The 14,741-nt window shown below is 57.2% G+C and overlaps 1 protein-coding gene across 1 annotated transcript; it reads left to right on the plus strand.

Annotated features, from left to right (window-relative positions):
* The first annotated feature begins 1,571 nt into the window (after positions 1–1,571).
* Positions 1,572–9,989, plus strand: NPTX2 (neuronal pentraxin 2). Its single transcript, XM_016155228.2, has 5 exons — positions 1,572–2,061; positions 3,624–3,840; positions 6,077–6,321; positions 7,685–7,864; positions 8,647–9,989. The coding sequence occupies exons 1-5, from the start codon at positions 1,636–1,638 to the stop codon at positions 8,872–8,874; spliced, it is 1,296 nt and encodes a 431-aa protein (XP_016010714.2). The 5' UTR covers positions 1,572–1,635; the 3' UTR covers positions 8,875–9,989.
* Positions 9,990–14,741: the final 4,752 nt, after the last annotated feature.

Here is a 14,741-nt window from a genome sequence, read left to right on the forward strand (position 1 = left end):
TGTAGGAGGAATGAGTCTATTCAAGGTCATATTTACAACATGAAACCGATACCTGCTGGTGATGGAAACCATCAGGGACATCAGCTTAAGACCCACCCCCGTCCCCGCTCCATACCATTTCTACTGATGAATATTCTTACCTGAACCATCATCACATCCACTGTCCTCTGCTTTGGGTGTTAACTTGACTAGACTTTCTTTCTCTAATTTCATGAATAGAACTTTCCTTGTAATATAGTAACATTGTCCTTGAAAATCCCACAACTATTTACATAACAAAAACTATTGTTTGAAGTTCAAAGCAGATCAAAATTTGGTTTCTGAAGATTAATCATTGCCGTCTGTTTTGTATTATCATAATAATTTCATTTATTTTGACACAATTTGTTTCCAGAATCAGCCTCAGCTTCTGTGCACTAGTGACAAATCCATTTGTTTCTGGTATAATGGATAATGTGATTAATGACCTTGCAACTGGATTTTTACAAAACAGAGAAAAATAAGGATTTCTATTTATAATGTGAAGTAAACCAGCTCAGTTTGAAGCTGTGCATCAAAATCTCTCTGAATTTGTTTGCAAACCACAGACAAGATTTTGAAACAAATTTGCTCCTGCCTTTTGGGGGTTTTGCCCATATCTGTTCCCGCCAAGATCCTGAGGACAGTGGTCTCGAACTGAGAACCTGGACATGCGGGCACCCCACTTACAAGGGCGTGGCAGTGTTTTTTCCACGTGGTACCATCGCGACGACTGCAGGTCCGTGAACTCCATGAACATCAGGTCTTGCTGAGTAAGGTCACCACCGGGCGGGCTGTGGCCGGACACAGGAGAGCTCTGAGAGCGCCTTGTGACTCTGGTCCCCACGCCATGCCTCTTGTCGGACTCCTTTTGTGCGGGGGTCTCTCTGCAGTCACCATCTGGAGCCCAGTTTCCGGTCCCCCAGGACCTGAGCAGCTTTCCAAGGCGGGGACAGGGACGGGGCCGTGGACGCGGATGTGGCCTGGGGGAGCCTCGTGCATCTCCCCGCTGCCTTCAGGGCGAGGTGGCTCGTGACAGTAGCTCTGGGTCCTCCTCCTCCTCACCTTCCTCACCTGTGAAGTGGTGGTCACCCCCACCCTGAGCCCCGGAGCTGCAGCGACCGAGGCCTCGCGTCGCGCCAGAAGCCCCGCAGCCTGGCCAGAGGCGCTGGGGCGCCAGGGGCCTCCCCGCTGCTCCTCAGCCCGCGACGTCCGCGTCCTCGGGTGGGTCCGAGGGCTCTGGACACGCCAGCCAAGGCTCCCAGGGCACCCCGGGCATTTTTTTCAATCTCAGCCCTCCCTTTCCGGAGGGCCGGGGGCCCTCGCGCCGGCGCCCCCGGCTCTGCCCGGCGCCCGCCGCCCCGCAGCAGGCGCCCCCGCCCCCTCCCCGGCGTGACGCGCGCCCGGCTGGGCCAATCAGAGCTCGCGGCGCCGCACCCCACGCACCGCCCCCCAGCTTAAGAAAGGGCGCGCGGGCCGGGCCGGGCCAGAGCGCCGCGCGGGGCGGAGCGCGAGGCTGCGTGGCGGCGGGAGGTCCTGGGGCGCCGCTTCCGCCGGCCGCGAGCCCCGACGGCGCCCGCCCGCGCGCCGATGCTGGCCTGAGCGCCCGGCGGCGGGATGCTGGCGCTGCTGGCCGCCGGCGTGGCGCTCGCCCTGGCCGCCGGGGCCCAGGACGGCCCGGCGCCCGGCAGCCGCTTCGTGTGCACGACGCTGCCCCCGGAGGCGGCGCGCGCCGGCTGCCCGCTGCCCGCTGCGCCCATGCAGGGCGGCGCGCCGAGCCCCGAGGAGGAGCTGCGGGCCGCGGTGCTGCAGCTGCGCGAGACCGTCGTGCAGCAGAAGGAGACGCTGGGCGCGCAGCGCGAGGCCATCCGCGAGCTCACCGGCAAGCTGGCGCGCTGCGAGGGGCTGGCCGGCGGCAAGGCGCCGGGCCAGGCGGCCCCGGGCAAGGACACCATGGGCGACCTGCCGCGGGACCCCGGCCACGTCGTGGAGCAGCTCAGCCGCTCCCTGCAGACCCTCAAGGACCGCCTGGAGAGCCTCGAGGTTAGCTGGGCGCGGGGACGCCCCCGGGGCGCGGGGCAGAGGTGGAGGTCACGGTCCTGCCGGCGCGGGCCGTGCGGGACGTGACAGCGCTCGGGCTCTCGGGCGCGGAGACTGCTGGGTTTGGGATGGGGGCGACGGCTTTCGGCCGGGCTACGGAACTTACTTGAGTGGCTCGCACCTCTCCTCCGCCCTTGCTGGAAGGAAAGGGTTAACACCCTTTGCCGGGACTGCCCGCTGTGCGGCCATTCACTTCCCGAGGTCCGGGCTGGCAAGCCGGGGACTGCCTGTCATTTCCTCTGCAAATCTCTGAGTCTTCTGGAGCCCTGCGCTCCGGGAGGCTGTGCCCGGTGACGTGAGGCTGCCGCGTGAGGTCAGCGGCCCCCACGTCCCGCGTTTCCGTTTATAAATCGGGTCCCGCTGGGCCAGAGCGGGCGGGGGCCCGGGGGTCTTGACGGGTCTCGAGCGCTGCGGGCGCGTCACCCTCCACCACCCCACCCCCCCGGGACGCGCTTTGGAGGAGGCCTGGTTAACTTCAAAGACACTAAGGTGTCCTTCCCCCTTCCTTGAGGGGAGAGGAGCGAACCCCGTTCCCCCTTGGAAGGTGTATGCAGTTGGGAACTTTGAGACAGTAGTCTTCATTTAATTTCCATCTCCACTTTCCGCCCAGTTTAAGAAGTGTGGAAATTTCTGTTCAACGCGTTCACCAAAATACTTATTAGCAAAGCTAGGTTTCCATTACAGGTGGTAATTATTGCAAAATTATTTGAGGATTTCTCGTGGCGTGATGGCTCGGTACAGTATTTCCAGCATCTGTGTATCCCTTGATTCATTATGATTAATAACAGCTAACGTTTTTAGAACACTAAATATGTATGCACTGGGAGTATTATCTAATTTTAACCCTTGAAACAATTCTGTGAGGCATTTCACAATTTGGAACACTTAGAGAGAGAGGGACAGCTTGCTGAGGACTCCTGGCCGGGCAGTGATAAGCCAGCTTCAGAGGCAGCGTGGGGGCCCGGGGGGGGGGATTTAGAAATGGCATTCAAAGCAAAGATTCCTGGAATTCAGAATAGTCGTGTTTTAGATCTCACTTTCCAGCGCCGTCTCTGCAAGCAACCTTTGTGCCACACAGGAATTTGAGGGCTGTTTTCATTTCTAGATGAAAGCATGCCAGCTCTGAGTGACATCCGGTGACTCTTTAAAAAATTCAAGCTGTGTTTGGTCTTTGCCTGAGAATGACAGATGTTAGTTAAAATTTTGGCTTTTTAGTAAGAGGAGGAGCAAAACAACTTTCTGATAGGGGGAAATGAGATTTTTTTAAGTTTCACATATTGCAGCAAAGTAATTCTTGTCTGACTCTGAAATCTCTTCCATATCCAAAAAAAAAAAAAAAAGAAAGAAAAAGAAAAAAAGGCATCAGTGAAATGTTCCCCTTTGTGCCGTTGGCACTCTTGTTTTTGGAAGCCTCTCCCTGCGGGGCGGGGCCGGTGCAGCTGCGTTTCACAATTTCTTTTCGAACCGGCCTTAATACTGCGCCGTCCTGTCTCCCGGACGCCAAGCACCAGCTCCGAGGGAACGTGTCGACGTCCGCGTTGCCCGGCGACTTCCGAGACGTGCTCCAGCGGCGGCTCGGGGACCTGGAGCGGCAGCTGCTGCGCAAGGTGGCGGAGCTGGAGGACGAGAAGTCCCTGCTCCACAACGAGACCTCGGCTCACCGGCAGAAGACCGAGAGCGCCCTGAACGCGCTGCTGGAGCGGGTGACCGAGCTGGAGCGAGGTGAGTGCTGGGCGCTTCTCTCGCTTCTCTGTCGCCCTCTGGCTGTCGCCCCTCCCAGGCCCCCACCCCTGGCCTTGGTTCCAGGGGAAGCTGGGCTCAGGGCAGGCGAGAGCAGCAGGCAGAGAGGGGGCCGACTCCAAGCCTCTTTTGCCCATTTAGAGGCGAGGCCACCTGGGTGAGGGCGTGGCCACTCTCAGACCCCTGCCTGCTGGCTCTGCTCCCAACCTGTCCTAGGCGCAGAAAAACCACCCGACTCCTTACCATCCCAGCTGCAGTCCACCCTTCCCTTCTCAGGCTCCAGGCCGCCCCCCTCCTTAGCCTTGTCCACCACTTGCAGCCTCCGATGTATGGATCAGAGCTTTTAATGCCTTAATTGGTTTTAACTAAGTTTCTTCTGAACCTCCAAACTGTTTGACATAAACAGAGGGCACTAGCTTCCGGGGAATGGGCCCCCTCCACTGCCCCTCAGCTCCCCCCAGCTCTAATTAAACCTATCTGTTGTCACTGAGCTAACGATATTACCCACACTGAGCCTTATTGAATCAGCGAGCCTGCCCACCTGTGAGGATAGAAGCCATTTTCCTTGATTAGATAATCATGCCTTCGTGAAGAACCTGGGAATTTGCAGATTAAATACTAGTGGCCGCACGTAGTGGAGAGAGGGTTTGCTGCTCGCTGCTCTGTCGTGCACTAGCCGCGTGCCCCAAGGTGAGTCGCCTGGCTTCTCTGAGCCCGGGTGCGTCCGCTGTGCATGCTGTGACGTCAGGAGTGGGCGCATTCGGGTTTTCTGCTTCGATTTAGCCTTATACCCTGACCGAGCCCCACTGTGGGCTCCCCTGGGTGACCAGGTCTTCTTCTCAGCCCTCGCCAGGTGCTCAGCAGCTCTGAAACCTGTGTTGAGGGTGCCCTGCCGTGGGGGGTCAGGGTGCATCAGCCAAGACCGCACAGTCAGCAGAGGGGAGTAAATACTACAGGCGGAGCCCGGATGTTAGTATTCCCATGCCGCCTGTTCCCAAGAAGTTGAGAGGGCGACATTGGAAGGTCTTCCTTGGATGGCTGTGAACGAGACACCAAAGAGCTTCCTCATGCATCGTTTACTATGACAGAAAATGAGTTTTCAGGGTCCCAGTGGAGCAAGGTTGACCTGTTCTGGCTCCTGTCCTGCAGACGGGGCGAGGAAGGGACTGATTTAGTCCACTAGTGGCAGGCAGTTTGGTTCCGGGTCCCGAGGACCAGCCCGTCTTTGACAGCGATGAAGACCATCGTAGGCGTCTCTTGCGGACGCCTGATAAATACTTGTTAAACGAGGGCACTTAGGCTGTTTCACTGGCAGCATCTGGTCCTCGAGTAAGAGGGACGCTTTTGCCATGACGGCTCACGAAATCGGGTGGTATCCTGCCAATTCCGGAATCTGTTAACTGGAGACAGGGTCTTGCCCTCTGTGTTTATTATTGTTCATTTTAAGCTTAAACCAAAACTGTACTGAAAATTGCTTAAACCCAATGCCAGTCATTTTTAAAGAATTCGGAAGCACCATTTACATGGGGGTGGCCTGGAGGATTCTTGCCTGTCCCAGGGGGGCCCAGAAGGGTCTGGGCTCTGGCCGGGTTGTTGCCCTCGGTGGGGAGGGCCACCTCTGCCCTCCTCTGCCTCCTCCTTGTCTCAACCTGCATGAAATAGCAAACTCTTCCCTTGGGGAAGAAAAGGCAAATCATGAGCCTTGCAAGCCACTCACTTCAGGGCCTTTGTCCAAAGGCCACTTCTGAATTAAGTTATAGTGTCAAGGCACATGCACTGGGCTCCTTTGCCCTGACTATGGTGCTTCCTTCCTGTGAGAAGCGACACAAACTTACTGGCTTGACCAGTGTCTGTCGGATGCCTGAGACCTTGTAATCTGTCCTGCCTCCACACCCATCAGGTGGGTTCCCCACCCTTGCTAGAGGGGCTGAGATTTCAGACACAACAAGACCTGGCCGAGGAAGGGTTTTCTGGCTTACTTTAACCAGAAAACTAAGTGCAGCGTACCCTACCTGCTTCTTTAAGTTTCGAAGGGTGAGGACGCTCTTGTTTACTGCTGGAGTTTCAGCACTTTGGACAGGGGCTGCCTGGTAGCAGGTGCTCCGCCGCTCAGAGAAGGACCCCTTGGGTCAGGGGTTGGGGTCCAGGTGAACGGTCAAGCTGGGCCACGATGGTGGGGCTGGGCTAAAGCGCTGCTGGCCTCTCTCTCACTCCCCAGGCAATAGTGCATTCAAGTCCCCCGATGCGTTCAAAGTGTCCCTCCCCCTCCGCACAAACTACCTGTACGGCAAGGTCAAGAAGACGCTGCCTGAGCTGTACGCCTTCACCATCTGCCTGTGGCTGCGGTCCAGCGCCTCGCCCGGCATCGGCACCCCGTTCTCTTACGCGGTGCCCGGGCAGGCCAACGAGATCGTGCTGATAGAATGGGGCAACAACCCCATTGAGCTGCTCATCAATGACAAGGTGAGGCCCGCTTGGATGCCACCTCTGTCATCGTGGTGGTGACAAAGGTCGGGAAGTTGCAGGGAGTCCGACAGCTGGTTGTGGCCTTTCCTACTCACGGTGGGGATGGCTCTGCACTGACTCAGTCCTGCTCTGAGCAGCTGACTACGCAGGGGACAGGGGTGGAGGGCAGGCAGCTGCAGCTCACAGAGATCCAAGCTAAGGGTCTAGCGGGAAGTAGCAGAGGGTCCAGGCCACAGGTCACGGAAGGAACAGACTAAGCCGGGATCACTACACGCCAGCCTGAATTGTCAGTGGCCCTCGGGCCAGTCAGCGGGGGCTGCTCCCCAGGGCTGCGCTGACTAGGGGAGGGTGTATGTGTGCGTGTCTGCGAGTGTGCGATACTTCTCCTGTGGTCTCACATCCTCCTTGCTGGAGCTGAGCATGTGAGTGGCCGCACCCACTCCCTGGCTGCTGGAGCCCGGGAGCCCCCGTCCATCTGTCCTGCTCCTCATGCTGTCCCTCTTTGCTGAACTGCCCTGGGTGGGGTTTGCTTACATGGGAAACGCTGTGTAGTCCACCTGCTGGGCCCCTTCCAGCGGAGACCACATCCCTGAGCCGGGGATTAATAACTAACACCCTTGGACACAGCCCCGAGGGCCCAGAGGCTTGCTTCCCTCCCGGTTTAGACAGTGTGTAAACAGACAATTCCTGAGAGTCGGTGCGGGTTGCTAGGACACCAACAGTAACAACAGGCGGGGTCACGGTCCGCTGGTCTGCGGAGCATGCGGGGTGCTGGTAGATGGGCGCGACTGGACACGCCCTTCCCCCAGTCCTGCGCGTGGCTCCCCAGGACACTCACGTGTAATCGTAGGCCTTCGGTCCTCTGCACGGGAGGCCACCCACACGCACAGTCCCCGAGTGTCGCGATGGCCATGGGGACCTCGCCTGTGGAGTCCAGGCTCCTGGTCCGACTGTCATGCAGAGAAGTTTCCCGGGAGGGCCCAGACGGCCCTCTGGGTTCTCCGTCATGGGATGTTCAGAGCCAGGCGGGGAGGAGGGGGTTCTGTCACATCTGCTTGCTTGACACAGTATCCTGCACCCTCAGTGAAGCCAGGAACAAGGGTGTCCAGTAGAAAGCAGGGCCGCCCTGGGGTCGGGGGCTTGTGCCCAGGCCGCCCCTTTGCTTTGGAGGGTCTGACGCACATGGCGTCCCCAGCCCGAGGGTCTCTCCGAGGTGGGCCAGTCAGGCACGTTACCCACACAGTAAAGAAGAGGAGGCTGGGAGGGACCCCGGGTGCCGGGGGCAGCGGCGGGCGTTACCCCCCAGGTCGGATTCCGGGAGACCCAGGAGGGGTCCTCACCTGCGCCTCTCCCCCCGCAGGTGGCCCAGCTGCCCCTGTTTGTCAGCGACGGCAAGTGGCACCACATCTGTGTGACCTGGACGACGCGGGACGGCATGTGGGAGGCCTTCCAGGACGGGGAGAAGCTGGGCACCGGGGAGAACCTGGCCCCCTGGCACCCCATCAAGCCGAGGGGCGTGCTGATCCTTGGGCAGGAGCAGGTGCGCACAGGGCGTGAGGGTCACCCCTCGCCCTGCTCACAGCGTCCCGAGGGGCCGTGGGCGGGGTCCCAGGCTGGCGGGGTCCCCGGCTGGCGTGGCAGGTTCAGACAGATCCCAGAAAGGAGTCCAGCACAGGCAGGTGGGCGTGTCCCCAGGGTCACAGGTCATGGAGCCACCGGGCCGTCTCTCTGGCCACTTGGTCTCTACCAGGTGCAGTGTCGACTCCAGACACGGGGGGCTGGTATGGCATCTTCCAGAAGCCGCTGGCTCAGGGCCTGAGGGCACTTAGGGGACGCCTGTGGGGTGCTCAGCCCTGCGGGGGAGACGGGAGGACAGACCTGGGGAGGGGGCGCCGAGCCGGCCGCCTTCTCTTGGGTGGATGAGAGTTGACACTTCAGGCTGCGTTTGAGGTTTGCTGATGGGAATGACACCAGGTGCTTCGGGGAGGGGGCGCTAAGTCCTGGCTCCTCGCGGTCCATGCCCCCCTCACCTCTCCCCTCGGAGGGCCTGGGAGCCGGCAGACCTGAGCTTCGGGATTTCGGACAGGTGTCCCCCTGCTCTAGCCTCAGTTTCCCCCTGTAAACTGGGTGGTTGGAGTGAAGACATCTCCCAGGCCTGACGTGCCTGGGGCTCCAGGCCCCGCAGGACTCGGTGGTCAGGGAGAGTTAGGGGGAGTCAGGAGGACGCCCCAGTCCGCCCCCAGCGTCCTCTCTCCGAAGCCGGCCCCGGGCCGGGAGAGCTAGCTTCTGAACCTGCAGCGACACGGCTCTGTCCCTCCGCAGGACACCGTGGGGGGCCGGTTCGATGCCACGCAGGCGTTCGTGGGGGAGCTCAGCCAGCTCAACATCTGGGACCGCGTCCTCCGCGCCCAGGAAATCGCCAACATCGCCAACTGCTCCACGAACATGCCCGGCAACGTCATCCCCTGGGTGGACAATAACGTCGACGTGTTCGGAGGGGCAGCCAAGTGGCCCGTGGAGACCTGCGAGGAGCGCCTCCTGGACTTGTAGCCACGCCCCACCCCTGTCCGGGAGGGGGGGGAGCCCCAAGTCCCCCGGGGAGACTGTGGGAACCCCCCGCCAGAGTGCGCGGACCCCCCGCAGGAGGCTCCGCGGCAGCGCGCACTCGTCACTGGCTTATCTGTTCCTTACCACTATCTTGCTGTTTTGGGGGGGGTGGGGTGGGGCCAGAATCCCCTTGGAAAAGCCCCAGCCACAGGTGGGCCAGTATCTGACTTCCTGCCGTGGGGGGGGGCGGTTTCCGGTCCTTCAGGCCCTGTTCAGACCCCTGTGACTGCCCGCGCGGCCCGCCCGCCCCCCGGGCTCGCGGCGTCTGGTGTGCCGTCTGTCCACCCCCTGCAGCCACCCTGCGGGGCGGCCATGTCCCTTGTGTGTTGAGTACACCCTGCCGTCCACTGAGCGGGCAGCCACGCGGCTCCCCTCAACCCCCAGCACGGCCTCTCTCCTCGTGTTCTTTATGCTGTGCGTCTTTCTATCCAAGGACCTTGCAGGCTGGAGGGGCGGGCAGGCTGCGCAGACAATGCCCGGGGCTGGAGGGGGGACTTGGGATGGACGATGGCCGTGGCAGTCACCCCTTCGCCTCTGTCACCTCTCCCTCGGACCAATGCTTCGTCATTGACTATGGCTCTGAAAGGCCCCCTTTGTCCACTGGTGCCAAAAGTTCAGTTACAGCTTTTACAACCATTCCGTGTGGTTTGGGGAATTCATTTTCCCCAGCAGAAAAGAACAGCCATTAGCAGGCTCCCATTTTCAATGTCTCACCTCGCTGTGAGGAATTTGCTAGTTTTAACTCATGTCGATTCCTGTAAGCGTTAAGCATTTCCCCCAGAACTGTTTCAGGAAGTGGATGTCCCTCAGCTGATAATTGCTTAGTGACTCCAGACCGCTTAATTTATTGGACAGAGGTAGTAGTAATTTATTGTAAAGACAAAGTGATTAAGTGGGGAAATTTATAAAGCTAAATATTATATATTTTATTTTTCATACATGTTTGAAGTGCAAATCTGTTGAAACTCCATTTGTAGGACCAAGCCGACATGCCCATATTGACATTGTATGCTGTAAGAACTCTTCCGATGATGGAATTTTTATTAAAGTGCACTGGAAGATGCTTCGGCGCCTGGGTTTTTTGTGTCTGGAGTTGAGGGCAGGGAGGGGCGAGGCTTCGTGAGCTCCCGCCTCCCCTGGCAGACTGGGGGCTGCTCTGGTTAGCCTCAGCCTGGCTGCAGTGGGCACCCCTGGGGCTGGCGTCTGGTGGACCCAGGGGAGCCGAGGCTGCTTGCAGGAGGGTCTGGTACAGGCCTGTGCTGTGCCCCCCTCATCTCTGGGCTCAGGCTGCGGTTGCCCTGCAGTCTCTGCTCAGCCTCCTTGTCCCCTGTCCATCCCTGTCTTCTCAACCAGGAATCAAGCTTAGCTAGGTGGCCCTCAGCTCCCCACTCCAGGCTCGATGCTCACTCAGCACCTACTGTGAGTGTGCTCAGCCGTGTATCTCATATACCCTCCCAACCACCCCTGTAAGAGCCAATCCTGGTTTACAGGTGAACACATGGGACAGTTAAACAGGGACTTTGGGGTTATGTGGCCATGAAGGGCAGAGCCAGCTCAGAGCCGCAGGGAGGCCCTGTCCCTTCCACCGCCTTCTCATCTGGCTCCGAGGGGCCTAGTGCCACTGTGTTCTCCCAGAGCCACCTCTCTGTGCCTACCTGGTCCAGGCAGGTGCGCTGATAGTCTCCCCATCTCCGCAAATGCTAGGTAATCCCCTCTCACCGCTACTTCTCATTTTTGTATCTTTATCTTCATAGCTGCAGTGTATAAGTCAGTTTTTCCCCTTTCCAAGTAGCAGCATCTAAATTTCTTTTACTCTAAGGAAGCAGAGTTCACTCTTGGGTACAAATGACACTGTGTGCAAGTGTGTACTTGATGCTGTGGCCATGATGGAAGCTGTCACCTCGAAAACCAAGAGCAGTAGGTCACTGAGGTTCCTGAAGTTCATTTTCCATCTTGTGCATTGCGACTTGCTGGGAACTGGGCATCATTAGTGGAAGGTGGAACATGAAATTTCCCGGATCCCCTGCTCGGGAGCCTCTGGGATCCTGAGTGCTGAGGCCACGTGAAGAGCAGTTTATTGTGAATCTCCTTCCCAATGGAAACAGCAGCGACTCAGGCCGGCCCCTGAAAGATGCCGACTGTGTCCTGAGCTCATGCCCAGGGCCCTGAGCCTGCCGGGCCAGGAAGTGGGACCACAGTGCTCCTGGCTGCCCTGACACGGGAAGATGGAAGAACCCAGCTCTTGTCACTTGATGCGAGCTGGCCTTCTTCCTGGAGATGCGGCCTTCCTGACGTGACAGCAGACACGAGCCCCACCCGCCGAATCCAGCGGCTTCCTCATGCCGGGGCCTTTCGTCTGCCTGTGGCAGGCCCACAGCCTCAGTCTCCTCACCCAAGAACTCCACTTGCTGGAGGCTGGAAAACACCTTGAGAGGGAACTGGGTGCTCTAAGGAAGGTAGGGTAGAGGATGTTCTAGATGATGAAAGATTCTGATTGGTCGAGGGTTGCCATGGAAACTGTAGATGGATGATCGATAGTTTTTTTGGTGTGATTTTCTTATGACTTGAGATATACAAAACCATGCCATTTATACATAAAGATAGTTTGACTTCTTCATTACAAATCTGGGTGCATTTAATTGCTACTAGCACCAAAAGAGAAGAAATTTAAGCTTTCCTACTCCTTGTCCAGATGTGGGGCACAGGGGGACAGAAATGGATGAGACTTCACAGCTGTCAGTAGTCAGACATCAAAAAATAAAATCAAACACTTTATTACAGTGGCAGTCCCCTCCGAACTGATCTACAGATTCAACATCGTCTCCATTAAGATCCCAACTGACTTTTGCGAAGAAATTAATAAGCCAATCCCAAAACCGATAGGAAAATGCAGGGGACCCAGGACAGTCAAAAACAATCTTGAAAAGGAAGAACAAAGATGAGCTGCAAACTAAACTGACCGAGCCATTGATGGCCCATAGGGCAGCTGGTCCACTCTGCCTGGGGTTGATGTTGGGTGTTCATACAGAAGCGATTTGGTAGTTACTGGGGATTTCGCTGTGATGAGCTTGTCAAGGCCAAGATTGTGCATATTTGGTTACGTGACTCTGGCCTTGACATTGTTTTCTCAAGGAAGCACAAGGCAAACTTACCAGGCGGTTTCACTTCTCTCCGCAAAGCAGTCATGCTCTCTGTAGTTGTCAGTGCAAATATTCATGAGCACATTTTAAAACCCCGTCAAAGCAGAAATAAAGCACGGAAGACTGCGTCTCGCGGGTAGATTGACTTTCCCTGTCACTCATCATCATACACGAGAGGGCATGTCCTGGGCGAAATAATGCAGCCAGACCCTGGCTTCCTGCGGTTTAGGGAATGGCACAGATCGTGAAGGGGCCGCACCTCAGCTCAAGACCCGGGTCTCACAAGAAACAGCACGTCCCTTTTCTTCAAATGCTATTTACTATGAGACCGGGTGTAATGCATGTACACAGTTTAAAAATAATCACAAATGAACATTTGTGTACCCCGTGGTTTAAGAAATATATGTGCAGAGCCGACTTGGTACCAGGTACGGTTGTAGGTACTTGGCTGACGTCAGTGAACAAAAGAAAAAAAGATTCTGTCCTCGCGGCCCTAACAGTCTGGAGGGAGGAGTTTGATGATAACTACTAGACACATGAGTAAGTGAATTATATAATTTGTTAGAAGCTGACGAGTGCTCCGGGGACAGGAACCGCGGAGCAGAATAAGGGGGAGTAGGCGTGCGGTTGTGGGGGATGGAGTTTGAAACTTGAGGCGGGTGATGGAGAAGGGCTCCGAGATGGTGTTTGGGCACAGACGACGGTGAGAGAACTGAGCTCTCAGGTCTTTACTCTGTGATCGAACTGCATAGGTTCTTCCATGACTCACCTTTTTCAACTTAATAGTGCGACTTTGAGATTCCTCCAGGCTGATGCATGGAGCTCTACATCGTTGATATTCCCTCCTATGTGATGTTTCTTTAATGCATATTTTTCGATCCATCCTTCTGCCGATGACCTTTTGGGCGGCACAGAGTACAATCTGCAAGAATTTTCTCTGTGCCCAGTGCCTGGGATGCGATGGTGGAGATGAAAGATGAGCATCTTCATATTTAACCAAGTGTGTTGGTTAAACCCTCCAGTATCTGTGAATGTGAACGTATCTGGAAGTAGAGTCTTTGCAGATGATCGAGCTGAGACGAGATCATTAGGGTGGGACGTGAGGCCATATGACTGGTGTCCTTATAAAAAGGAGAAATTTGGACAGAGACAGACAAGTACGGAGGGAAGGCGATGGGAAGACACAAAGCGAATGTCATCGAGAAGCCAAGGAACAGTTATAATTGTTTTAACGTCCTTGTCTCTTTATTTTACCACCTATATTAATTCAGGGCCTGTCCCACAAGTCCTCAGTAGTTTTCCACCCGGGGAGGAGTGTGGTCTGTCTGCCATCTCTGACTCGGTGTCTGCCCGTCTGTCCAAGGACGGTGACGTGACTGAGCTGCCCGGGTGGAGCTCTGCCATGCCCTTTCCTGCAGCCCTCGCCTGTTCTGAGCTGGCCAGCCTTGGCTGGAAGGTCTCTGGAGACACAGCCGTGCCCAGCGCCTTCTCTGTAGGGAGCTGTCCCCCAGGACCGGTGCCAGCTCTGTCGCTATTGACACCGCCTTCCTTTACCCTGGAGCAGCACGTCAGCCTGTTCCCAAGCCACCCAGTAGAAGCCCGGGCCTGTGGCAGAGTAGAGGAATCCGGGTGTCACATTGTCCCGGACCCAGGACCCAGAGCCGTCTGCGCTGCGAGGCGTGAGCTCGGGTACCTGCCCCGCCCCTGCCCCTGCGGCAGAGCCCCAGCTGCCTCCGCGCCCTAGGGCAGGAGCCTTTCCATGAGGATCTTTCCTCCCACCTCCCCCTCCTGCTTTCTTCTAGGAGTTTCTGGTGCGAGAAATAAGAAGAGGGAAGAGATAAGCATGTTTGAGCTTCCAGCAGAGAAAGGAGGCCGAGTAGGCTGAGCGGAGATGGCTGTAAGACTTTCCGAAGAGGGTCCTGAGGATGATCAGACACTCCCAGCTGGGCGAGGGCAGGTGGACTCCAGGACCACAGGCTGTCCACATGCGTGGAAACCGAGGCCCCAGAGTTTTAAAACAGCCAAGATCAACCCTAGACCCCTTAGCAGGACATGCTGCGTGCTTGCTCTGCATCCCTTACTCTCCTAATAACAGGATGTTGTCTTTCTTTATTCCCAGCATGTAATTTAAAAATAAATGCAGATTTTGGCCTATATACAAATCAAGGGGTGTACACGGGCCAGTAACCCAGGGGACGGCCCACAGGAGAGCCTGGCGCCCTTTCCTCAGGCTTCTGCAGGATGGCTGAGCCCCTCCCTGCAGTCCAGGGCCACAGGCTCTGCTCTCCTGGTCTCTCTCTGCTAGGATGCACTTGGCAGATACTGTGTATCTGCCTGGCACGCCCGGGCCCTGACCCAGATTTTGGCTAAGCCCTGAGCACGTCCACAGGGAACCACGCTGCGGCCATGATTCCCCACCCTCCGCTGGTGACAGCTGGTCAGGGAGGCCTCGTGGCCCGGGATGACAGCAGGGCTGGGCGGCCGTGTGCTGGGCCCAGCTGCGTCAGCTGTGTGGCCTTGAGCAAGCTGCCTGCCCTCCCCGGGCTCTCTGGAGTGTGGAGTTCTCGACATCCCTTGTCCTGGAACCCAGTCTGAGGGGCTGTGCAATGATCACTCATGAGGATGCTCCAGGGGCTGGAATTTATTTAAGCCACACGACAGCCCTGAAAA

The sequence above is a fragment of the Rousettus aegyptiacus genome, unplaced genomic scaffold (genome assembly GCF_014176215.1).
Source record: "Rousettus aegyptiacus isolate mRouAeg1 unplaced genomic scaffold, mRouAeg1.p scaffold_m13_p_7, whole genome shotgun sequence".
Classification (NCBI taxonomy): domain Eukaryota; kingdom Metazoa; phylum Chordata; class Mammalia; order Chiroptera; family Pteropodidae; genus Rousettus; species Rousettus aegyptiacus.